Source organism: Sturnira hondurensis, unplaced genomic scaffold, assembly GCF_014824575.4.
Source record: "Sturnira hondurensis isolate 20B ecotype Veracruz unplaced genomic scaffold, ASM1482457v3 Scaffold0013299, whole genome shotgun sequence".
Taxonomy (NCBI): Eukaryota; Metazoa; Chordata; class Mammalia; order Chiroptera; family Phyllostomidae; genus Sturnira; species Sturnira hondurensis.
The window spans coordinates 7,964,654-7,991,174 of record NW_028085930.1 but is presented as its reverse complement, the minus strand read 5'-3'; the positions used below and the strand labels follow the sequence as shown (position 1 = coordinate 7,991,174).

The 26,521-nt window shown below is 40.5% G+C and overlaps 1 protein-coding gene across 4 annotated transcripts in view; it reads left to right on the top strand.

Annotated features, from left to right (window-relative positions):
- NEK11 (NIMA related kinase 11) overlaps positions 1–26,521 on the top strand; it is a 216,306-nt gene that overhangs the window by 46,524 nt on the left and 143,261 nt on the right. For all 4 annotated transcript variants that reach the window (XM_037061295.1, XM_037061294.1, XM_037061296.1 and 1 more), the window contains exon 4: positions 19,172–19,290. In XM_037061295.1, the coding sequence (XP_036917190.1) occupies positions 19,172–19,290 (119 nt within the window). The remainder of the gene's footprint in view (positions 1–19,171; positions 19,291–26,521) is intronic.

The following is a 26,521-nucleotide window of genomic DNA, read 5'->3' as shown; positions in this document are numbered from 1 at the left end:
TCAAAAAGTTGTCTGCAAAGAGATATCTCGAAAGTTCAATTACCAAACCACAAACTGGACTGTAGAGACCTGGGGTCTCACGTCTTGCCGCCAAGAATGGCCATTTCTAGGTCATTGACAAATTTCTTTCTAATGAAGGGTTTCTCTCATTTGGAGAATTCAGAGGGAATATGTTTAAGAAGGAAATGCTGCAGAAGAGTGCTTCAGTATCTTTTTCGTGGGAAGGCATTTCCCAAACTTCTGACAGTGGGCCAGTGCTTAGACAGATGTTTAAATGCCATGATGGAGGCCTGGGCAGAGCAGAGGCACGCCTCCTGAATTCTGAGTTTGAGCACTGTGGCTCACTTCCCCCAGTGCGAATTGGAAATGGAAACAAGACTCATTTTCTTCATGGGAATCCTTCATATTTATTGATTTTGGTTAATGGCTTCAGGTATTTGCAGTTTCCCCTGCCTTTCCGTGTCCTCTCCAAGTGATAATAGGCTGTGCATTGGACTGATCCCCAAGTGAGCATGAGAATGCTTAGAAAGGTGCCAGAGAGGGAGGGTGGCGTGGTGCAGCTGTAGTGTGAATCTGTACATACACTCTTGAGGGGCTAGGTTGAGGGGAATTACAGGAGTCGGATCAGATCTAAGATGGTGGTGTAGCAGGTAGAAGCTACATTCACCTCCTCCCAGGACCAAACTGGAATTACAACTAAAATGTAGAGCAATCAACTTGAATAACCACCTGAAGACTAGTTGAAGAGAAGTCTTATAAGCAAGGCTTTACAGGAGAAGCTGCACACTGAGACTAGGAAGAAGGGCAGGGACTTGAGAAGAGCTGGCCCAGTTCCCATGGGCAGCAGCTGAAATTCCAGAAGGTATTTCAACTGCAAAAATTCCCCTTGAGAAGTGTGGGGTCTCAACTCAAAGCCAGACTCTCCATCCCAGAGCACCAGAGCCAGGAAGAGGTGTCAACATAACATTTGGCTGTGAGAATCAACAGGGATTCTATCCACTCAGAAGAGATGAGAGTCTGCTAGAGACATAGGCACGTTTTTGTTCTAGGGTGGGGGGGAGAGGGAGAGAATTTGTTGTTCTACTTATTTATGCAGTCATAAATTGAATCATATACGTGCCCTGACCAGGGATCAAACCCGCAACCTTGGTGTCAGGATGATGCTGGAAGCAATTGAGGTACCCAGCCAGAGCCCACAGGTGCCCTCTTAAAAGTCCAGTGCACAAAATTTTGGTCTCAGCCACTCACGATGGGCTTCAGCAGAAGGAGAGTGGATCAGCCTGGAGGAAAGACTGGGGTTTGTGGCTATGGGGAGAGAGCTGAAGGGACAGCCACCAGGATCCCTGTGTTGAATCACTCTTTCTATGACAGGTCCCATTTTTCTTGCATTGAGTACTCCTCTTTGCAGGGCATCAGCCTGGGGGAATAGAATAGCCCTGTGCTCTGGACTCCCTATAGCCCCACCCTGTGGAGCTTGCGCCCAGCTGAGGAGTCAGCTGCCTGGGCCGGGATGTAGAGGTCTGGGCAACTCAGTGAGTATCAGTGACTGAGTGGTGTAGCTTTGGGCCCATTTTTTCCACTTTCCCGCAAACCTGACAGGAGCCTCCCCCTCACAGGGAGACCTACTAGAACCACACTGAGCAATGCTGCAGGGTACATAGGGGTGCACACACCTTTGCGAATAGATGTTCTTCAGTTTTTCAGGTAGATTCCCAGAAGAAGGATTACTGGGTCATATGGTACCTCTACTCTGTTTTGAGTGCCATACCGTTTTCCATTCCACTGGCTGAGTTGCCCTCCCTGGAGACTCATCGCTCTGGTGACAGCTGCTGGCAGGGCCTGGGAACAGCTGCAGGGCTGCCTGGGCTTCTGCCCTGAGCTGTCAGGCTTTCACTTCCCTGGCTCCCAAGGAATGACGTGTGCGGATTGCTCTGTTCTTGTTGTTAACAGAGATTTTCTCGTCTGAAGGCCCGGACTTGCTCTCAACACGCACAAGCCTAGCATTACCCTCTTTACATTGAGATAAAATAATAATACTGAAAGTGGCAGTTGGCCAAACTTGCACCTCGTAGGAACATGCTATATCTCCATTGAAATACTTGGCCTTTTTGTCTCCAAGTATCCCCTTCTGTAATTTAATTTAATAAATACATGGATGCATTCAACCACTTTTGGACCCATCATATCAGATAATGGGTGTGAAAAGCAAACAGCTGAACTCTCATAACTTCTTGTTAAGATCTAACCACACTTTGAGGGGGTCTAATTCCAAAACTTCCAAAGTGACAGAGTACTTCAGATACTGGTGTCTTCTATTCTCTCCCACCCGGGGGAAATGGAACTACTTTCTGTCACCTCTCCATCCTCCAGAGTTTCAACCTCTTCATCTGTGTTTGGTCCCTTTCCTTTCAGAATGTCCTTTCTAGCCTCACAGATCCTACGCACCCGCCCGGGCCCAGCTGAAACGCCGCCTCCTCTGCAGAGACTCCCACAGTCTCCTGCTAACTCGTTCCCACCGGATCCCCTTCTCATAGCGTTTTCACTCTTGTGGCACCCAATACATTGTACGTAGTGTAAACCATCTCAGTCCTCAATGTATGGGATTGGTCTTTTTCTGATTCATTGTTATGTCATATCATGGACCCACTTTTTGAGCCACAGAGAAACTAGCTCTCAGGAAATTACTTGTTTCGTTTTTTTTTTCCTGATAAATTCTTTACCACTTACTTCCAGCTGCCTCCCATCTCATTTTTGTCAAATCCTGATGGTAAAAGATAGAATATTGGACCCTTCTACCTGACATATATGTTAAAAGTATTATGCCCTACCTTATTGTGCTGGTACGCCTAGCGATGTACTACACTGGAGACCTGTGAGATGGTGCCTGAAAGTTTTCCTTCTGGGCGAGGATAGGGCGTCCCCACGAAACTGGGTGTTAAAGTAGTAGACAAACTGGAGAAAAGGTGAGATAACGTCTCTTCAGGAGAGAACATATAACTGTCAGGGCCAAAAGCAGGGAAGGTTGGATTTGTCTGCTTCCTGCGTGGTGATATTAACATAGCTAAGCAGAAGTTATATCAATATAGTGGGAGTGCGCAGCCTTGGCTGCACATTATCATCACCCAGAGAGCTTCAAAAATTCCAAGACCTGAGTTCCATCTCCAGAATGTCTGATTGAACTGACCCAGGGTAAAGTCCAGGCGTTAGGAATTTGGAAAGCTTTCTGGGTGATTCTAGTATGCAGCCAGAACCGAGAACTGCAAAATAATAAGCAAGCAAGCAAGCAAGTAGGTAAATAAATAAATAAATAAATAAATAAATAAATAAATAGTAAAGGTTAGTGTAGAAATAGAAAAATAGAGCCGTAAGAGAAAACTTGGTCAGTGTTTATGGAGCACTGAGCAAAGACGGGGCCCAGACCCGAGAACATGGCAGTGTGGCCTCGGTGAGGGGTGTGGCTTTGTGCTCAGGCCACCTGGTTTGGTGCTATTGTTCATGAAAGTCACCCCACTTGTTCCCTGGTTCCCTGAGCAGTCTTCTGATTCCAGTTCAGCCCTCCGCGTATGCCCCTTCTAACCAGAAGAAATGTGCAGGCCAAACCAACATGAGCCCCCTCTTGGATTGGCAGTTCTGGTCCTCAGTACAAATGAGTGAATCGACATTCTAGATTATTTATTGGTTCCTTAAGAGTTTGAAGTTCATAAAGGTCATAGTAACAAAGGGTCTTTCCAAAAGCCATTATTAAACCCCAACTTTATTTCATACAATTTCAGACACGGTGTGGAGTAACATAATATAATATTTCTTCAATGAACCTGTCTGTTAGGATAAATGAATCATTTATATCAATGGCTAAAACGTAAAGGGGATTGTGGTAAGTCTCAAGAAAAGGGTGTGACTGGAGTGTGGTTGGAGTTAAGAGTAGAGAGAAACAGCTTTGGACGCGGGCACCGTGGAGGGGCTGCCATATATGGAAAGGATTTTGTCAAGGGATATGGGCCAAAGATATTCCAGTTAAATGGAATGATGTAATAAGAGGCTCAGAAGTAGAAAGTTGTGGGACATGATTTGGGAACCTAATACTTTACCTTTAATTGTAATGTGTTCATAGTCAAACACATGCCCTAATGTTAAGAGCTTAGTTAACCATAGTACTGGGCTGGCCAAAAAGTCTGAATGGGTTTTTTCCGTAAAATAAAAGACACCTTTTTCATTTTCACCAATAACTTTATTGATTTGGATATTTTGAGTATATTGGCTATTGCTTACATGGTATAACATTGATTATTCTCAATTTGATCCCTGTCAACTTCCACTGGTCTACCAGACCGTGGAGCATCACCCAGCGAGAAATCTCTAGCATGAAACTGTGCAAACCACTTTTGATATGTTCGTTACAGCACCTTCTCCATACACTGCACAAATCCTTTTTTGCATTTCAGTTGAGTTTTTACCTTTCTTGAAATAATAAAGTAAAACATGCAGAAAATGTTGCTTATTTCTTCCATTTTCAATATTAAAATGGATACACAAAGACTGACCAGTTTTGGTAAGTTTTTCTTAAGTGCACACTTGACAGCTGTCACAATACAATCTAATGAAGCTATTTTGAATAAAGTTAAAGACGACTAAGCATTACTAGAGCCATCTTATGGAAAAAATGGAGAAAAACAAATGAACTTTCTGGCCAACCCATTACAATGATCAAAACCAGGATAGTAATATTTTGCCCGTTTCCCCCCTGTGTCTTTTGTCTACTCCCACGATCTACTCTAGGATCCTACATTGCATTTAATTGTTGTATCTCCTCAGCCTCTCTTAATCTGTCATAGTTTCCCTTTCCTGCCTTGTTTTTTATGACCTGGACACTTTTGGTGGGCAAGGGTAAGTTATTCTGTAGAACGTCTCCCAGTTCTACAGACCCATATGGGTTCTACAAACCCATATCCCTTGGGTTTGTCTGACATTTTCTCACGGTTACATTGAGGTTATGTATTCTGGGCAAGACTGCCGCAGAAGTGATGATGTGTCCTTCTCAGTGCACAGTATGAGAGAGTACATGATGTTAGTGTATCTTGTTACTGGTGATGCTGACTTTGATGATTTAATTAGGGTTCTGCCTGCTGGATCTCTCCACTGTACAGTGACTATTTTCCTTTTCATAATGGATAAATATCTTGGGGAAGATGCTTTGAGACTATGTGACCATATTAATATCCTGTTTCTCCTCAAACTTTCACCCACTTATTTTAGCATCTTTCAGTGGAGGTTGCCTGGTGTAATGTTTATTGTGATGTTTTGCTAATGGTGGTTATGTATTTCCCTCATTCTTTCTACATTTACCATTTGGGACCTTCCTGTAAGGAAGAGCTATTCCACTGTTCCTTCTCCTCTGTTTATGTATATATGCAATTATTTATATTAGCATGGACTCACACATATTTTTTATATTATGGATTATAACCCAATACTGTCATTTATTTTGTTGCTCAGATGGTTCCAGCTTTGGCTCTTGGGATTCCTTCAGGTTAGCCCCTGTATCCTGCCCACATCCTTTTCCAAGGAGAAGTGGACTCCTGTTTATTAATTCTGTTTTACAGATGAGGAAACAGGACCCCAGAGAAGTGGAGTGATTTTTTGGCAATCACGTGGCTGGAATGTTGAATTTCACCCAGGACAGGGGTTTTGGAAAAGCTACCTTTTAAAAATGTTTGTCTTTAACTTAGATTGCTCCAATTCACTTCTTACTATTTAAATAAAGTCAAGCAAATAGTCCATGGCTCCTGTTCTCAAGGATGCAATTATTTACTTCTACATGGACATGAATTAGTTGAGATTGATGTTTTATTCTTCATATCAACAATGTTACCAAACATGTTACAGACAGAGGCCCTTAAAGTAAATAGATATTTCAACACAGTCACACTAATCAAAGCCTGAATGTGTGAATTTATATAAAGTCTAAACCAGAAATGTTCAGTTATAAGACAAACAAGGTCTGGGGAATCTAACATGCAGCACGGCGACCACAGTTAATCACATCGCACCGTGTGCCAGGAGAGTGGACTCAGGTGCTCTCACCTCAGGAAGAAAGTGTAACCATGTGAGGTTTTGGGTGTGTCAATGAACTTGACTGAGGTAACTGTCTCACCAGGGACGTGTACACATGGTGTATGAAAGCTGCTCCTTTTTTGACTGATTCTCATTTATATTCTGAATCTTTACTTCTATATATACAAACATGGAAACATATTTATTGATTTGTACACACATGTTAATGTAATGACGATATCATTAATGATTTCATTTTCTCTCAATAGGAGACTAGATAGGATTTGAAATAGTGGAAAGTGTGTGGACTTTAGCATCACACTGACTTCTATTCAAATCTTGGTCCACTTTTTTGAGCAAGTTATTTCATTTTTCCGACCCTTTTCCTGATTTTAAGACAGTATAGCAACACCTATTTTGTTAGGTTTTTATAGGAATTTGAAATAGTGCATGTTGAAAGTAATGGCTATCATTACTTTGCACCTGGTAGACCATCGATGAGGGAAGTTGTAATTAGTTTATTATTTTTAGAAAGCAAGCTAATTTTTACCTCTGAGTTTTTTAAAAATATTTTATTTATTTACTTATTTTTAGAGAGGGGAAGGGGAGAAGAAAGAGAGGGAGAGAAGTATCAATGTGTGGCTGCCTCTCATGCACCCCCCTACTGGGGACCTGGCCTGCAATTCAGGCATTTGCCTTGACTGGGAATCGAACAGATGACCCTTTGGTTCACAGGCCCATTCTCAATCCACTGAGCTACACCAGCCAGGGGTACTTGTGAGATTTTGACTTGCAGCCTTTACTGTCAGGAGGAAAGCATGCAAATTTTTAAAACTAATGAGTCTGATGGCAACTTTCAGGCAAGTATTAGCCAATGACCTGTTTGTATTGTAAAAAGAACATTTGAATTTCTCTTATAGTTCTTGTTTATGTAAAACTATTTAAATGAACCAAGTAAGTAGGTTGAGTCTTACTATCTTGAAACCCCAGTGGGTGTCAGTAGACTCTGGCAAGTGAACTTGGCAGTAACGTAGCCACCGGGGTAATTAGTTCTCTGAGTCCTTACAACATCATACTGTGTGTTTGGTCTACAATGAGCGGCAAACCTTTTTCTGCCCTTCAGCGCCACTGCTTACAGTCCTGAAGCTCTGTCTGGGTGGCCACCACCCAGAATTGGTTGTTTATAGGTGGAAGACACTCAGGACATTTATCTCTGTGACGTTGATGAGTGGCCATGTGTCTTGGTCTGTTCAGACATCTATAGCAAAATACAATAGACACGGTGGCTTAGTTATGACAGGAATCTGTTTCTCACAGCTCTGGGGACTGGAAGACAGGTCGAGGTGCTGGGAGATTCAGTGTCTGGTGAAGGGCCCAGTCCTGGTTCACAGATGGCCGTCTTCTTGCTGTGTCTTTATGTGGTGGAAGACATGAGGGAGCTCTGTGAGGTGTCTTTTATAAAAGACACAATTCCATTCATAAGGCTCTACTCTCATGATATAATCACCTCCCAAAGGCCCCGAGTCCTACTGGTATCACACTGGGGTTAGGATTTCAACATACACATTTCGGGAGACATAAACCCATCCTTCCTGGTGTGAGCGCCAGGCGTCCACACATCAGGGCTGTCTGCAGTGGCTTGCTTTGCCGGATTGCTGCTGATTGAGGGAACTAAGTGTTGTATTCAGAGAGGTGGGGCCCGTCGGGGCCCTCTGGTTCTCCTTGGCGGCTCTTCCTGGAGTGGGTTGGCCTCCTGGAATTTGCTCTGTGTTAATCCTGCGTGTCTAAGGTTTATTCAGTTAGGGAAGACTGTTAATAATGTGTCTCCTGTTCTTATACACATAAATGGATCTGTTCATGACTTTTATATGTGCCAAAATTAAAGCCATTCTATTTGTTCCATTTACTTTCTCTGTTTAAACTATGGGATATTTTAACCTTAAAAAATAAAGTTAAAAAAATAAGGCCACTGATTATTACTTAAAATTGCTAATGTAAAAAATTGAAAAGCAAAATTGGTTTCATTTAAAAGAAAGGTACCTATAGAGAGTTGGGTTTATTTCTGGGTTCCCTGTTCTGTTCCACTGGTCTATGTGCCTGTTTTTATGCCAGTACCAGGCTGTTTTGATTACAGTGGCCTTGTAATACAGTTTGATATCAGGTATTGTGATCCCTCCTACTTTGTTCTTCTTTCTCAACATTGCAGCTGCTATTTGGGATTGTTTATGGTTCCATATAAATTTTTTGAAGTGTTTGTTCTATGTCCGTGAAATATGCCATTGGTACTTTAATAGGTGTTGCATTAAATCTATAAATTGCTTTGGGTAGTATGGACATTTTGTTGATGTTAATTCTTCCAATCCATGAACATGGTATATATTTCCATTTGTTTGTGTCTTCCTTGATTTCTTTCTTCAATGTTGTGTAGTTTTCTGCATACAGGTCTTTTACCTCCTTGGTTAGGTTTATTCCCAGATATTTCATTTTTGTTTTTGCTATATCAAATGGGATTTTTTTCCTGATTTCTGCTTCTGCTGATTCATTGTTAGTATATAAAAATGCCTTTGATTTCTGGATATTGACTTTGTAACCTGCTGTTTTGCGAAATTCATTTATTAGTTCGAGCAGTTTTTTGGTAGAGGCTATAGGATTTTCCATGTGCACTGTCATGTCATCTGCAAACAATGACAGTTTTGTTTCCTGAACAAACACTTCTCCAAGAAGGACATACAGAGGATCCAGAGACACATAAAGAGATGCTCAATATCGCTTGCTATCAGAGAGATACAAATTAAAACCACAACGAGATACCACTTTACACCGGTCAGAATGGCTATCATAAACAGAGCAATAAACAACAAATGTTGGAGAGGATGTGGGGAAAAGGGGTCTCTAGTCCACTGTTGGTGGGATTGCAGACTGGTACAACCATTATAGAAAACAGTATGGAATTTTCTCAGAAAACTAAAATTGGACCTGCCTTTTGACCCAGCAATTCCACTGCTGGGATTATATCCTAAGAACCCTAAAACACCAATCCCAAAGAACATATGCACCCCAATGCTCATAGCAGCTCAATTTACAATAGTCAAGAGTTGGAAGCAACCTAGGTGCTCGTCAGTAAATGAATGGATAAAAAAACTATGGTACATATACACAATGGAATTCTATGCAGCAGAAAGGAAGAAGGAGCTCCTACTTTTTGCAACAGCATGGATGGAACTGGAAAGCATTATGCTGAGCGAAATAAGCCAGGTGTTGAAGGACAAATACCATACGATCTCACCTTTAATAGGAAGCTAAACAACAAAAGAAATAAGCAAGCAAAATATAACCAGAGACACTGAAATAGAGAACAGGCGAGACAGTGACCAGAGGGGAGAGGGGAGGGAATTTCAGAGGAAATAGGGGAGGGATTTAGAGGAACAAATATAAAGGATACATGGACAACAACTAAGAAGGGTGGAACTGGGAGGGAGGGGGGAGGATGGGGGGTGGGATGGGATGGGAGTAATAGCCAGAAAACTGTACTTGAAAAATAGTTAAATAAATTAAAAAATAACAATAAATAAATAAATAAATAAAAGGTACCAATGCACTAATATAAAACAGTTCATAAACCTAGTAGAACTTAACAGCATTTGGGATATGGCTTAGCTGACATATGACTTTATGTAAATATGTGTTCAAAAATAGAATTAGAATAGCCCACTTCAAGTCATTTTTTATTTAAAAAAATCCCAGTGATTTATAGATGAAAGCATTATTTCATGTCACTTCTTAAGATAAATATGAGTTTTACCATTTTATTCTTTTTCATGTACATTTACCTCAACAGGAAGACCACTTAACTCTGAAAGGATTTGAAAAACATTAGCAGCTAAGTCTAGGAATGGTCGTTTATGTTAATCAGACACAACCACCATGACGCCATGTAGCATTCTGTACTGACTATTTAGAAGCTAGATTTTTTTACTTTGCTTTTAAGAGCTTAATATGGCTTGACTTTTCCCCTACTTTTTATGTACTCCCTTACAATAAACTTCCATAATTCTAAGGACCTATTTTCTGGTTCTACAATATAATAACAGAGCATTTTCTTCCCCTGTCCTTTTACCTTCATTTATTGGCATTTTCCTAAGTAATGGCACAGGGTTTTAAAAACTGGTATTATAAAATGATTCTCGTTCAACCCTGACTTTCCCAAATACATTTTTTTGCCTTGAAAATTTTCAAATTATTGGACAAAATATTTGTATCCATGCCTGAATATTACATTTGTAACCCATCTATACTATTATCTAGCAGTGCTTCCTTTAAGTGTAGTCTAGGGACCCCCTATCTCAGAGTCACTGGTGGTGCCTGCTACAAAGATGCAGATGGGTTGGTCCTCTCCAGATGTACTTGATCACAGCCTCTGTTGATACGGCCTAGGAATATGTATTGTAAACAAACCCACCTGGGTGATTCTGGTGCATGCTAAAGTCCTCTGGAAAGATATATTGAAGTCCTCTGGAAGGATATATTGAAAGTTTAAAGGAGGTGAAAAATGTGAAGGGAACATTTTAAGATGTCAACCAAGTGAATTAATGAGGGGCAGCTTTTTTATTTTAAAATGAAGAAGGAGGGCAGGACAATTTTTCAAGCTCCTTCCAATCCCCAAACCATGAGATTATTTTGTTCTTTGTATATGCTCTGAATATTGCAGTTTTGTTGTATTCAGGCTTCTAAGAAGGCTCTACTTTGGTCTCTTAAACTGATTGTAAGAGCATCTGTTGGTGACTTAAAAATCACAAATTTTTGAAAAATGAAATCCTTTTAGGATGCAGAACTTTTTAATGGTGATCAAAATGGAGTTTAGACACTGTATTTGAATTGCTTTTCATGTCTTCAAGGTATGGGCATTTCAGAGTCAGGCTTATGTTGGCTAACTGGGATGGGGATTGGGAAGGGAAACCATTAATCTGTCAGATGCTATATTTTGGTTTATAGATTTTCACAGCCTTACAATTTAATATCAAGGCTCTTGTTGCAACTTTCAAGGGGTGATATTAGTGAAGAAAAGCACTCTCTCTCAGTAACATCATCTTAGGACAACATTATCAAATTAGAGTCAATATCCTTTTCATTAAAGTTGTTATAGCAGTACAAGGAAAAACGATTTCTCAAAGACAAATTAAGAAAACACAATTATGCAGATATTATAATAAGAATTTCTTGCCCTTGCCAGGTGGCTTAGTTGGTTTGAATGTCAATCCATACATCAAAAGGTTGTGGGTTACATCCCTGCTCAGGGCACATACTGAGGTTGTGGGTTTGATTCCCAGTCAGGGTGTATACAGGAGATAACAACACATCAATGTTTCTCTCTCTAAAAGCCAATAAAAATATCCTCAGTTGAAGATTAAAAAAAAGAATTACCAATCTGAGGTGTGATATTTCATGAAAAACATTTGATTTTTTGTTTGGAAGGTGGGTTAGAGAAAGAACGTAAGTGCTGAGTTGAAGTCAGACTGCTTCACAAGGAATTATATTTCTTTGTTATATAAAAATAGAATTTGTTGTGTCTTAATCTGTGAGTGACTTGATTGCCTTAATGAGATCCTAAAACAATTACCTATAGAGTATTTATTAAAGAAGAAAGTAAATACAACACAAATAGTTTTTCTTGGAGATAAATATGCAAAATGAACATTGTAGGGGAGTAACTTGAGGAGGATGAGACCTGCCTGTTTGATTTAACCTTTTGGCGTTCTTGTTGATTGAACGTGTCCTTTGCTTAACAGTAAGAATTCGTGCATTCCTTCTTTTTATGGTTCTACCCAGAGAGCAAGGGGGAGTATATCCTTTTGACATTGCAATTTAAGAGCTACTATTCGAGGCCCTATTTTTTTCAATAGTCTAAATACGTACATTTATTTAGTCACAGGAAATTATGCATACATTGAATATCAATGCAGGAAACATACAAGCAATTTCTCCTCACTCCTTGCAGAGGGAGCATAAGGAGGTGATTGTCAGACTAACAATAAATGGCACCCAGGGAGTGTGCTCTGCGTATGCAAAAGCCATTTCCATAAGGACAACAGTACCTGTGTATGACCTTCTTAAAGTAAGACATATTAGGTTGAAACAGCTGCTTGGATATTTCTTTAAGGCAAGTTTTTTTTCCTTTTTATTTCTTCTTTTCTCCCTCTCTCCCTTCCTTTTGGTCCTCCTTCCTTCCTCCCTCTTTCTTTCCTTTCCCATTCTCTCCCATTTCCCTTCCTTTCTTCCTTCCTGTCACTCCTCATCTGAAGCTGTTCAGGAAGGACACGGCAACATGTAGATAATTGTCTTTCTCCCACTGGGTGTATTTTATTATATTCAGAGGATGCAAAGGGGATATTAAAAGGAGATATTGTTTTTGTTTTAATTTTTGAAAAACTGTTGTGAGAAAAAGTTTTGCTAGAATTTCCTTTGATAGAAAAGGAAAATTGGGATTGGAATATATATGCACATTTATAGCTTGCCTTCTATCTGAAGGGATTTTGTGACTTCTTCACAGATGTTATAATAATCTATAAGTTATAGAAAATTTATGACAACATAGCTTGTATGATCTAACTTTGATGTACTCTAGGATTAAAAAGAGAGGAGATATAAAGATAAAGGCAGGTTTGGCGAATGGGAAGAGATGATGGTCTTTTTGACAAGGAGTTAATATTTGATTCACTGTATTTGGGAATTTCAATAAGCTTTGATCTCCTTGTCCGGAAAATTCAGTAGAAAATTGAATGTGAGCAAGTTGCAAGTTGAAAATTTGATATGCTCTTTTGACTTGAGGTTGCTCTGTGCAGAAGGAGAGAATATGCTACAAAAACATTTCCATATTGCACTGATAGGAAATAAAAAATACATTACAGATCAGTTATTCTGTTGACTTCATGTTGTTTGATTGGAAGTCATTTCCCTTTGATTGTTTAATTGCCTATAAATGCTTTTTCTTTGCATCTAATGATGACGACTCTGTCAGGAATAGTCTGTGAGTAGCTTAATGTTTGGCTCTTATGCTCCTCGTAGACGTGGCACATACCTCTTCTCTGCTCGTGGAGCCTGTGCTGTCGACATCTCCCAAACAAGACCCAGTTGCATTTAACCCATCCTTTTCTTCAGAGGAACAGTTCTTGAATTGTCCCTAATATTGTCAGTGTACAAGATAAGGTATAGTGGATTTCTAAGAGAATTTAGCAGTTTCTGTTTTCATTTCTATGGTGAGTAAAATACATTAAGATAAATATAATAGAAAGGGTAATTTTTATTTTATTGTTTATGCTATTACAGTTGTCCCAATTTTCCCCCTGTACCCACCCCTTCACTTAGTCCCCGCCCACTTTCTCAGGCAATCCCCACACTGTTGTCCATGTCCATGGATCATGCATATACAGGGTCCAGCACAAATAACACCCCTTTTCATTACAAAATGTTTTATTACAAAAATCATAGGCGTATAATTCTGTAACATAACAATGTTATGTTACACTCAAGCACCCCATATGACATTTTAGGTGAAATGCTCAAGTTAAAACAATGAATTATTACGCCCATATTATTAACCTACAAACCACACTCAAGCAGGCCTTACTTCTGCCAGCCCCTGTATGTTTGTTGGCTACTTTCTTTCCTATGATGAACTTTACATCCCCAGGACAATTCTGTAATCACCAATTGGTACTTAATCCCTTCACCTTTTTTCTCATCTCCCCAACCCCCTTTCCATTAGGCAACCATCAAAACGTTCTCTGTATCTATGATTCTGTTTCTCTTCTGCTTGTTTGCTCATTTTGTTTTTTAGATTCAGTTTTTGATAGACATGTATTTGTTACCATTTGATTGTTCATAGTTTTGATCTTTTTCTTAAATAAGTTCCTTTAACATTTCACATAATAATGGTTTGGGGATGATGAACTCCTTTAGTATTCTCTTGTTTAGGAAGCTCTTTTTCTACCCTTTGATTTTCAGTGACAACTTTGCCGGGTAGAGCAAGCTTGGCTGTAGGTCTCTGCTTTTAATGACTTTGAATACTTCTTGTCAATTCCTTGTAGCCTACCAAATGTCTTCTGAGAAATCAGCTGACAATCTTATGGGAACTCCCTTGTAGGTAGCTAACTGCTTTTCTCTTGCTACTTTTTTTTTATTTGTAACAGCATTTTATTTTATTTTTTTAAATATTTTTTTTTTAATTCTTGTTCAAGTACAGCTTTCTGTCTTATATTCCAAACCCTGCCCGCCCCCCACCCCATGCTCCCCGCCTCAAGATTCGTTCTTTATCTTTAACCTTTGGCAGTTTAATTATGATGTGTCTTGGCGTGGGCCTCTTTGGGTTCATCTTGTTTAGGACTCTGCATTCCTGGACTTGTATGTCTATTTCCTTCACCAAGTTAGGGAAGTTTTCTGTGATGCTTTCAAACAGGTTTTCAATTTCTTGCTCTTTCTCTTCGTCCAGCACTTTCATGATGTGAATGTTGATATATTTGGAGTTGTCCCATAAGCTTCTTACACTATCCTCATTCTTTTGGATTCTTTTTTCTTTTTGATGTTCTGATTGAGTGTTTGCTCCTTTCTTATATTTCAAATTGCTGATTTGATTTTTGGCATCGTCCATTCTACTGTTGAGTCCTTGTAAAATGTTCTTCATTTCAGTTAGTGTAGCCTTCATTAATGACTGGTTCTTTTTTATGGATATCATGTCCTTTTTTATGCTGTTGAAGTTATCTCTGAGTTCATCTTTTCTCCTCCTAAGTTCATTGAGTATCCTTATAACCAGTGTTTTGAATTCTATATCTAGCAGATNGTAAAATACATTAAGATAAACATAATAGAAAGGGTAATTTTTTTTAAAATTTTATTTATTTATTTATCTTTAGAGGGGAAGGAGAGAGGGAGAGAGACATCAATGTATGGTTGCCTTTTGTGCGTCCCCTGCTGGGAGCTGGCCTGCAGGGAACTGGCCTGCAACCCAGGCATGTGCCCTGACTGGGAATCGAACTGCAATCCTCTGGTTCACAGTCCTGTGCTCAATCCACTGAGCTACGCCAGCCAGGGCTAGAAAGGGTAATTTTTATTTTATTGTTTATGCTATTACAGTTGTCCCAATTTCCCCCTGTACCCACCCCTTCACTTAGCCCCCTTCCTCAGGCAATCCCCACACTGTTGTCCATGGATCATGCATATACAGAGTCCAGCACAAATAACACCCCTTTTCATTACAAAATGTTTTATTACAAAAATCATAGGCATGTAATTCTGTAACATAACAATGTCATCCTCTAGCACCCCATATGACATTTTAGGTGAAATGCTCAAATTAAAACAATGAATTATTACACCCATATTATTAACCTACAAACCACACTCAAGCAGGCCTTACTTCTGCCAGCCCCTGTATGTTTGTTGGCTACTTTCTTTTCTATGATGAACTTTACATCCCCAGGACAATTCTGTAATCACCAATTGGTACTTAATCCCTTCACCTTTTTTCTCATCTCCCCAACCCCCTTTCCATTAGGCAGCCATCAAAACGTTCTCTATCTATGATTCTGTTTCTCTTCTGCTTGTTTGCTCATTTTGTTTTTTAGATTCAGTTGTTGATAGACATGTATTTGTTACCATTTGATTGTTCATAGTTTTGATCTTTTTCTTAAATAAGTCCCTTTAACATTTCATATAATAATGGTTTGGTGATGATGAACTCCTCTAATATTCTCTTGTTTAGGAAGCTCTTTTTCTGCCCTTTGATTTTCAGTGACAACTTTGCTGGGTAGAGCAAGCTTGGCTGTAGGTCTCTGCTTTTAATGACTAAATATTTCTTGTCAATTCCTTGTAGCATACCAAATGTCTTCTGAGAAATCAGCTGACAATCTTATGGGAACTCCCTTGTAGGTAGCTAACTGCTTTTCTCTTGCTACTTTTAAGATTCATTCTTTATCTTTAACCTTTGGCATTTTAATTATGATGTGTCTTGGTGTGGGCTTCTTTGGGTTCATCTTGTTTAGGACTCTGCATTCCTGGACTTGTATGTCTATTTCCTTCACCAGGTTAGGGAAGTTTTCTGTGATGTTTTCAAACAGGTTTTCAATTTCTTGCTCTTTCTCTTCGTCCAGCACTCTCATGATGTGAATGTTGATATATTTGGAGTTGTCCCATAGCTTCTTACACTATCCTCATTCTTTTGGATTCTCTTTTCTTTTTGATGTTCTGATTGAGTGTTTGCTCCTTTCTTATATTTCAAATTGCTGATTTGATTTTTGGCATTGTCCATTCTACTGTTGAGTCCTTGTAAAATGTTCTTCATTTCAGTTAGTGTAGCCTTCATTAACGACTGGTTCTTTTTTATGGATATCATGTCCTTTTTTATGCTGTTGAAGTTCTCTCTGAGTTCATCTTTTCTCCTCCTAAGTTCATTGAGTATCCTTATAACCAGTGTTTTGAATTCTACATCTAGCAGATTGCTTGTCTTCATTTTGTTTAAGTCTTTTTCTGGAGTTTTATTCTTTCATTTGGGCCATATTTCTTTGTCCCCTCATTTTGACAGCTTCCATGTGTTTGTTTATATGTATTACATAAACTGTTGTATCTCCTACACTTTGCAGAGTGGCCTAATATAGTAGGTGTTTTGTAGGGTCTGGTGACACAGCCTCCCCGATCACCCAAGCTGGGTACTTTAAGTGTGCCCACTGTGTGGGCTGTGAATAACCTCCTCCTGTAGGTGAGCCTTGATTGTTGTTGGCAGGTCAATGGGAGGTGTTTACCCAGGCCGATCAGCCACAAGGACTGTCTGTGACCACTGACCACCAACCTCCAATCACTATGGAGGATCACCTGTGCAGAGGCCTACTGCACAGAGCAGGTCTGACTTCACTGGGGCTGTGGTGCCCACTGAGTCCACCCCTGAGTGTGTTGCTTGTGGAGGTGATTGGGTGGTGGTCCTCTGATGTGGTCTGTAGCTGTCCACTGGGTGTGCAGGCTCTGGGGCTTCCTGGGAGATACCACAGCCTGTGTTCTGTCTGGGCCCACCTGGCACAAGCTACAAAATTATCTGCAGATCTCTATCGCTTGTGCTGGGCTCAGGGGTGTCCAGCAAGGCCAAGCTGTGAACCAAGGCCATCTGCTGCTAGTGTTGGTCCTGGGGCCACTTAGCAAGAGGTACAGGGCTTGCTGAAGCCAGATGCTGCTTGTTTGAGAGGGTTTAGAAAAATCTAAAGCTTGAATCCAGACAAGCCATTTGTATGGAAAGCTCCTAGAAACACCCTGGGTGGACCAGAAAGTTGGGGGAGGCAAAGCCTCACAATCACCAGGGTGGGGCAGACAGTGTGAGCCAGGCTGGTGGAATCTCAGACGTGGTGCCTGCCTGGGAGCTCTGTGTGGGAGAGGGCTCATTAAATGAACAGGGGCCTCTGTCAGCACACCCATCTGGGAGAAAGCTGTTCCCAGTCTCACCTTGAAGCCAGACACTTCAGCTCTTCCCCGTTTGCCTCCGGTGCCTTTCAAGCTGCGGCCCCTGCCCTGGAGCTCAGAATGCATGAGTCTAAATAAGGTCATGCATGGGGTCTTTAAGAATTGCCAGGGAGTCCTGTAGTTCCTGTCTTCCACAGTCTCAATTCCCACTGGTTTTTACAGCCAGGAGTTGAGGAAGCTTATCTTCCCGGCACTGGGACCCTGTGTTGTGGGGCCTGTTGTGGGGCTGTGTTTCCTCGCTCCTGAGGTATCCCTTCCAACTTTTATTCACCACACATGGGTGTAGGACCAGCCTGTTCTGTGTCCCTGCCCCTCTTACCAGTCTTCATGTGGTTTTTTCTTTAATTGTTTTTGTTATGTGGTTTAGTGTAATTTTGATGTGGTTGTGTGAGGAGGCAAGCTGTGTTTACCTGTGCCGCCATCTTCAGAAAGGGCCTTATATCATACTCTGCCAGGCAATTTTAGATGTTTGTTACTTGTGATAATGATTCTTTTTTGTCACCAAATATTATTCTTTCACTTATCTCTCGTGAGTGGTAGGACAGAGACTGACTAAATGACATGTTTGGACTTCACATAAATTAACAGTTGCTGTGTGGCTGAGAGTTTTGCACTAGTTAAATAAAGAAAAGGAGAGTTGAGTCAACCCAAGGTACGTGTCAGTCTGGGCACGCTGAAACGAAAGTCTGCGTCCCAGCAGCCAGCGCTGCATAAACAATGTAAGTAGCGATTCGGTTTCATCAACATGTCCCTAGTTTATATTAATGTTAATTTGAAGTTTATTGGCTTTATATTTTTACTTCGTATACACGTTAGGGTCCTATTGTTATATAAAACACTGCATAAGTAAAAGTTATTCCTAGTTTTATGTGGGTACATATAAATATGTAATGTAATAAAATGTAATAAAAATAAAATTTAGGTCATATTTAGGTAGTGTAATAAAATAAAACTCACTTAGAATGGTTTTGTCCTCGAGTGACGTAAAAGGTAAACACAGCCATATATTAATTACTTGGAGCAATGAAAACAGTTTATTTAGTGATATCGACAGGAGGGGAGAGGGCTGAGCTCCCCTCTAACACGTGCACAGGACAATCTAAAGGGAAAGTGGGGGCGGGGACAGCAGGGGCCTGAGCAGAGTCTGGGCAGTGAAAACTACAAAAAGCGGGAAGGGGTTGGTTCATGTGTATCTGGGTCTGCTGACTGGCAAAAGTTAGGCTCCTACTTTCCCATGGAAACCAGGAAAAGGGGCCCTGTCCTGAGGTGTGGGCTGGAGCACATAGTCAGTTCATTAGGCAGCCTGGAGTTTTCTCAGGCAGGCATTTTAAGGGGGACGAGGGTCATGCTAGGCATGTGGCCTTGAGCTGTTGGAAATATGTTAGTGTTTTTTCAAGTCTCTGTTGGGGAGGGCAGAGGCCTGCCTGGCTGCGAAGAGGGCTCGGAGGAGCCTGCCCGGAGCTTGGTCAGGGAGTGAACCTCTGTCGCTGACAGTGGCAGCGTTGGCAGTGTGTCCTCACTTTCTTATGAAAACAGTGACTGTTGTGTATCAACTGTATTGGAGAGAGTTTGAATTTAAATTTTTAACTGAAAAAATATGATAAATTATGCCATTTTGTTTCAGGGCCGAGATCTGGACTATAAAATCCAGGAATATAAAGAAGCTGGAAAAATGTTTTCAGAAGATCAAATAATAGAATGGTTTATCCAGCTGTTGCTGGGAGTTGACTACATGCATGAAAGGTATGTTCATTTGTTACTGCAGGGCAGGACATTTTTAAACAGGCATGTCTGAACCTGAATAGGAAACTTGGGGGTAGAATTAAAAGAAAGCACAACCAAAAGGTAAATTACTATGGTTAAACATCTATAATATGCTTTTTCATGAGAAAACTGTTGAGTGATTATATGTAGAAGATTTACTTGAATAACTTTTTACTGTTGTTCTAGAAATCAAGTTGGCCTTGAATACAAGACAGAAAATTGCATTAAACACACTTACTATATCCGATCATATCCTGTGAATCACAAGTGATTCTCAGATACGTTCAGCATGCTGTGAATTTATGATACCTTACAACAGCCTGAGTTATAAATACCTTAGGATGCTGCAAATGCATTGCGCAGTCACCTTGGAGAGTGTCAGTCAGTGCAAGTTTAGTGGAGTTTACTTCTCAAGATGAACTAAGAAATTGAGGCAAAAGATACTGCTTGGTACTCAGACGAAATGTCAGTTTTGACATGAAATATCTGATAAAGAAGGTCAAGATATGCTTTGTGAGTTCAATTGTCTATAATCTGTATTTAGAGTGTGCCTCAAAAATGTATTTTAAAACATTTAAGAAGTTTTAGATGCTAGAGTGTTTTACAGACCCATACAATGGTATGAACATATTTAAAAAGATGAACATACTTCGACAAATGAAAGTAGATATTGTACGGTATTTATGTTAGCTTTTGACTCAGGAGTGGGAGCAACAGGTGGTACATTCTTCTTGAGCAAAGTGGAAATTTACAAGGTACGCTGAGGTCTGCCTATCCATGGGTGTCAGATAACTTAAATGTGTCATCTGTGTTTTCTGACCACATAAAAAGTGATTGGGTTATTCTCTGCTTTGCCAGGTATCCTCTGGAACACATGCTCTGCAATACAGTTAGCCAGGGATTTACTGACAGCCCCTAACAATCTTTTGATTGATGTAAAACCATTTTAAGAGACAACAGTAAAAGTATCAAATAATCTTTTAATAAACTACCCAGTGCTGCTGAATGAAGGGCATTTGTATACGTAGTTAATATCGTAGTATATTTTTTCTTTACTATTCCATGGCGTATGTGCCAGTTTATACATAAGGAAGACAACACATATAGAGATGCTAACTTTGGTGTTTCGTGTGCAAAAAACACAACTGCAATCTGATTCATTTAGGAACCCAGATGTTTTTGATACATTTGGTTCTACTTAGTACTAGTTAAAATAAAGGAGTTTAAAATAATCTTCAAAGAGAGGATTTACATTTTTTAGAATCCTTCAACATTCCAAGAAAGTCATGAAATGGGGCTTAAATATTTGGATATTTGTGAAACTGTAGATCTGAAATACTATGCTTTGATTCAGATAACAAATGATGGTGCTTCTTATTCATTATGTTACTATAACCAATTACAAAGTTTTCATGTATAAATAGAAAATTTTTGGTTTTCTATTTATTCATTTATTAGATAGTGATAAATGAAATACAAGGCCTTACTTCAAATTGCTAGTTAACTAACTAGTATGAAACATGGACCCAAATAACTATAAACCATGTATCATGGTGGATATACAGGGTTGAGAATCTCTACCACACACTCTATTATGGCCCTGGGCAAGTTGCTTAACCTCTGTGAGCCTGTGTCTCCTCATCTATGAAGGAGGGATAACAGTGGCATCCTCCCTGCTTACTTATGGGGCTGCAGGGAATATGCATTGACATATACATTTTAAAAGTTTGTGAACTACTAAGCCCTGTGTAAATGTTGTCTGTGGTTGTAATTCCATGTAAAAACGAGGGCATAGCCACCAGAAAGGCTCAAAAAACCTCTTGACCATAACAAGTATTGGCAAAGATATGGAACTCCTAGAACACTGCTACATTGCTGTTAGGGTGTAAATGGGTGTAACTACTTTGAAAAAATGTTGTTTTGAAAGTTTTTTGAAAAAATGTTTAGTAGTACCTCCAAAGCTAAACATTCAATTACCTTGTGACTCAATACCTTGTGACTCTGTTTCTTGCATGAAAATGAATTACCTGTGTATAAGTGAGTCAGGGAAAAACAAATACCATATGATTTCACTCACCTGTGGAATCTAATGAACAAACTGAACTAACAGGCAACACAGAGACAGACTCATAGATGGAGAGCAGGATAACAGCTAAAAGTGGGAGTGTAGGGGGTGGACGGATTGAGCAAAAAGAAAAAAAGGACTCATGGACGTGGACAACACTGTGGTGACTGCAGGGGGAGGGGGACTAAATGGTAATGGAACAATACAGCAACAACTACTGAGAGAAAAAAATTTACCTGTGTCCAACAAAAGATATGTACAAAATTGTTCATAGAAGGCTTATTTGTAATAGCCAAAACATTAAGAAACGTCCATTTAGCCCTGGCTTGGTGTCTCAGTTGGCTGGAGCTTTATTCCACACACCAGAAGGTTGCAGGTTCTGCCCCTGGCTGGGTCATGTGTGGGAGGCAACTTACTGATGTTTCTCCCTCACGTTAATGTCTCTCTCTCTGCTACTACTGCTTGAGTTGCGACATCTCATCTCCTGCCCTCAGAACAGAAACCCTCCTTGTTCTCAGGCTGTTGGACTGAATGACACCACCTGCTGGACTGGGCCTCCACCGCGCAGATCTAGGAACTTCTCAGTCTCTCTGATTGTAGGAGCCAATTCCTCAGGATAAACCTCTGGCTCTGACTTTGTCTCATCTCTATCTTTACATGTCTCATCTCTTATCGGTTCTGCTGCTGCAGAGGAGATAAAGAAGGCAAGAAGACTCTAGAAGAACTAAGAAAAATTAGGTTACAGAAGAAATTATTTTTTTCTGACTCCTTTAGAGAATTCCTGAACTTATTTTAATTTGGCTTATTTATACATTTATAATATTCTAAAACTATACACTCGTCAGCAGTGATGTTAAAAGCTGAGACTATTCATAGTTGAATAAAAGATGTACATCTTGAGAATGTAGCACTAGAACCCCTTCCTCCCTGTGGGCTTGAGCCTCGGTTGCACAGACAGATGGAAGTTTTTTAAAAAGGTGATTATATTCTGAGGCTCGTTACCAATTCCCTCAAGCCTCCATAGGCTGGTTCAGTATTGAGGGACTTTAGAACTCTGGACAAGGCAGAACGCTATTCTCTCTGAAGGTGAAACCCTATAGCCTTTCTTCTCTTTGGTTTAAATAATTATCTGATCTAAAACATCATCTCCTATAGATGCCACAGCAAACTGGGCGTAAGGGAACTCCTTGGGGACAGAGACAATGTCTTGCTCACTTTTTTTGCTCCTGGTGATAACACAAAAACAACCAAACCAAGCCAGCAAAGCAACCGCCCCTCCCCTCCCAAAAACCCACCTCGTTTCTATTGAAAGGGGGAGTTCAATTCGCCTAGATTTTTACGAGATGGGCAGTAGCAGCCTCTGTGCAGAGAGCCCAGCATTTGGTGACCTTGAGGCCTTCCTGAGCCGGGTGCTTTCACAGTGGAGGAGGAACCAGGACGGAGACACTGTTGCTGGATGACTGCCTCCTCACCCAACGTCCCACGTGCTTCCCCAGCCAGTATTCTGTTAGAATGGCTAAATATTCCCGGAAAGGTGGCAGGAGGAATTTATTTTTAATGTAGTGTGAATTCAGGTCGGAAAATATGTCAGAAGATGGGGGTGTGCTACCTGAGTTTTGAAGATGGAAAAACAAAGAGAAGGTGTGGTGTCTGTGGTGTTACTGGAGAGTCCTGCTTTTGCCTGGTTCCACTTCTTGAGGTTGTTCCAAGGTCACTTTTTTCAAGGAGACCCCATGCCAGGGCCAAGTGTAGGCAACTCCTACTGTGTTGGCAGCAGCCACATTGGAAGAGGACCTGACTTATGACACAGAGGACTCCTCATGGTCATGAGGGCTCCCAGCGCTGAAGAGGAAGCCAAACAGGTGCTTCAGAATCTAGGACGAAGGCCATGTGGCAGAAACCAGCGATGGCAGCTGCCTGGGCCTTGCACCACCAGAGAGTCATTGCTGTGTCAACATCTTTGGCAAGATGAGTTTGAGATCCACCCTGAGACCCTGCCAGAAGGACAGACTTGTAGGGAAGGGAGCTGATGTGTCAGCAACTATTAAGACAAGGGCTTAAGGGGAGATGAAAGTTACATTGTCTGTGCCTCCGCCACAGTCCTGCCTCTGGCTGGGGTCCTGAGAAATACCTGCTCTTTCTCCACAGACAGTTGTTTACGGTGGCTCTGGAAGCTAGAGGATGTAGAAAAGGTCCTGATGGAGGAGACAGAAACAAGCTCTGCTGTGCATTGGAACACAGCTGCCATAGAACCTTAACCAGATCACTTAATTCTCTTGGGCATCATGAAACTGAGAAATGAAAGGGACCCACGACATCTATGGATATGGTGTGGAATATACGAGATCACAGATGGAGGGGAGCTGCTTTGAGCTTTTTAGAAGAAAGATTTTATAAAAGTTTCCTATATTTCTAGTCACCTTGTTATTTCTTGGATTTGATTTTTATATACTTCAAAGGAAAGGATATTAACCGAGCATATGATAAGATTTTCTTGCTGAAATTATTTTTGCTTACTATGACCACAAAGTCAATAATTTATAATTTTAAAAAGATTCACCAAGTAGTTTGATAGCGGTTGGGGTGCATAGAATTTATTATCTCATTACTATGGCACCAGCCAATCACCTCTCATAGCTCCCTCCTCAGATATTGTGTACCTTTTTCATAAAATACTTAGTGCTGAACAATATACCCACATACTCATGTAGTGAGGGCTGTTGATGTATTGTTATCTGCAACTCAACTTCTGTTGCCTAGTCTAGGAATCTTCAGATAGGTTTCTCTCGAATGTATTACTTACTCCAAGTGTTTAGTACCTGGTTTCCTAGTAGGTTCCCTGGATCGCTGTTCCCAATTCTAAACCCTTAGACCCCCGACTCCCTGGGTACTTGTAGCTAAAAGAGACCCCGTACTTGCTCATTGGATCTAGAGTCAACAGCTACAGGAACCAAGTGAACTTAAGATCAGTTTAACTACAAGTAACAGAAGCAGTTTAGAGAAAATTCGCTATCTCACCCAAAAAGAAGTGTCCAAGGAAGAGTGGTTAACTCCGGTGGCTCAGTGATACTCTCAGGGCTTTGAGCACTTTCTCTCTCTTTGCTCCCATTCTCAGTGTGGCTGGCTCTGGTCATCAGGCCGTTGTCTCGTGGCCACCGTGATAGCCACATCGCTGCTTTGTGTCACCCCTTCATACAGCAGTAACCAAAGGCCAGACAAGCTAACGGGGGCCTATGTTGCCCTGTTTTGGTCTTTTTTCAGAGTTGGGGAGTACTTCCTGTAAGCCTCCAGCAGACTTCCCTACTGTCTCATTGGTGTCCAAAACTCAGAAGAGACAAAAGAGATGACTGAGTATTACTTCAGTGCAGTTGCCAGATTTAACTTTCTATCATCTGTGCTGTTCTATAACTCTGCAGATGCAGAGGTTAATTTGAATATTTTTGCCCATAAGAGATGCAAATAATTTCTTTCCTGTGAAACAGATAACTCTGGGATTTGGCTTGTGGCCGTGCTGGTATTAACCAGTTTTGTATCTAACCCAGGAATCACATCCACTGTTAAATACCCTAGCTTGTTGCAGAGCCTTTGACTCAGTTTTATTATCTTATCAGTTACCTCGTTAATTAATAAGTTGAATTAAAATCCTTGACAGGTGTTCATTTTATATTTTCATATTTATAATTTCACCTTTTTGAAAATTATTCTTTACCCTTGGCCAGAATTTTGTTGCACCACGCGTACCTAAACCAGTCACTCCAAAAGGAAGTGAGAGTACTCAATATATTTCCTACACCTTCCTCCACATTCACTCCCCACTCCCCACTGCCCTTGCCTAGCAGAGCTGAGGAGGGCCCGGCCTCCCCAGGGCCCATGGGATTCTGATGGCAAGGGAGAACTGCAGGAGAATGGCCACTGGGCAGGCACTCAGCAGGTCCTGCCTTCCCAAGGGAACCCCAAGAGTGGGCAGAGAGGATGCCAACTTTTGTTTAACCCCGTTTTTATTTTTTTATTTTTTTAGCTTTTCTTTTTTTATTTACTTAATCATTTTTCAAGTATAGTTTTCTGTCTATTACTCCCTGTTTTTAAATGTAATTGTTTTGAACCATTAGATGATCTACATGCTCATGCTACGGTAATATAACAAGGCAGGAGAGAACATTTAATTTAATGTTAAATTAATACAAGATTTAATGTAAGAATTCTATTGTTTTTAATTAATAAATGAGTGCCAAGGATGATGGTGTTTATCTTTGTGCCAAAGATAGTGCTTTTGAAATTAACATACATTTAATGAGCATCTACCATGAGTAAAACACATGTAAGTGGGAATTTTGGTTTGTGCAGTCAAACAGAACTGTTTGTACTCTAGGCTGTATGACCTTGGGCAAATTATTCAGCCTTTCTAAGTGTGCATTTCCTTATTTCCAGATTAGGCATAAAAATAGTAGCCTAGTGCTTTAGATGATAGCCCCTGGGGTTATTTGTCCTAAAACTAAGTGCCTCAGATTTGTGTCCTCTTTTATTCTTCCTTTTCCTCTCTACTCTTGAAAGCATGCTTAGTCCCCTCAGTTCTCTGAAGCCCTGAAGAGGGTAAAGATGACTTGAATTAGAGGAAACTCCTGCCGTTAGCCCTAATTTTTCACTTTATGTACAGTTCAGATTCCATTCCCTTTTTGAGCATGTCCATTTGTCTCCTAAAGTAAAGTAGAGGGGCCCTGTGGCTGGCTTTTCTTTGGCCCCACTCCTCAGTCAGAGTTTGCAGCTTTCCTCTGGATGGCTGGGGTGTGCCCACTGCACCAAGGTGACAGTATGGCACTGGTATTCTTATTGGTTGTTATGGTAAAACAAAGAATTATTTTTACAACTGGTGTTTCTGGTGTTAACTAATACTAGTACAATTTCGTGGCTGTGTTCATACGAGTAATCATTTGTTGGGAAAGAGATTTCCATGTAGACCTGATGAATGTCTATATTTGTAATAGTTCATAATTATAATTTGTAACAATGTGTTGATGACTGGGTTCTCCCTGCCATCTTTATTATAGTTATTCATGTACTTCTATTTCTCCAACCTGATTGCAAGCATTATGAGATACATGGCCTTGTCTTACGAATCTTTATATATTCCTCACATCGTGTAGTACA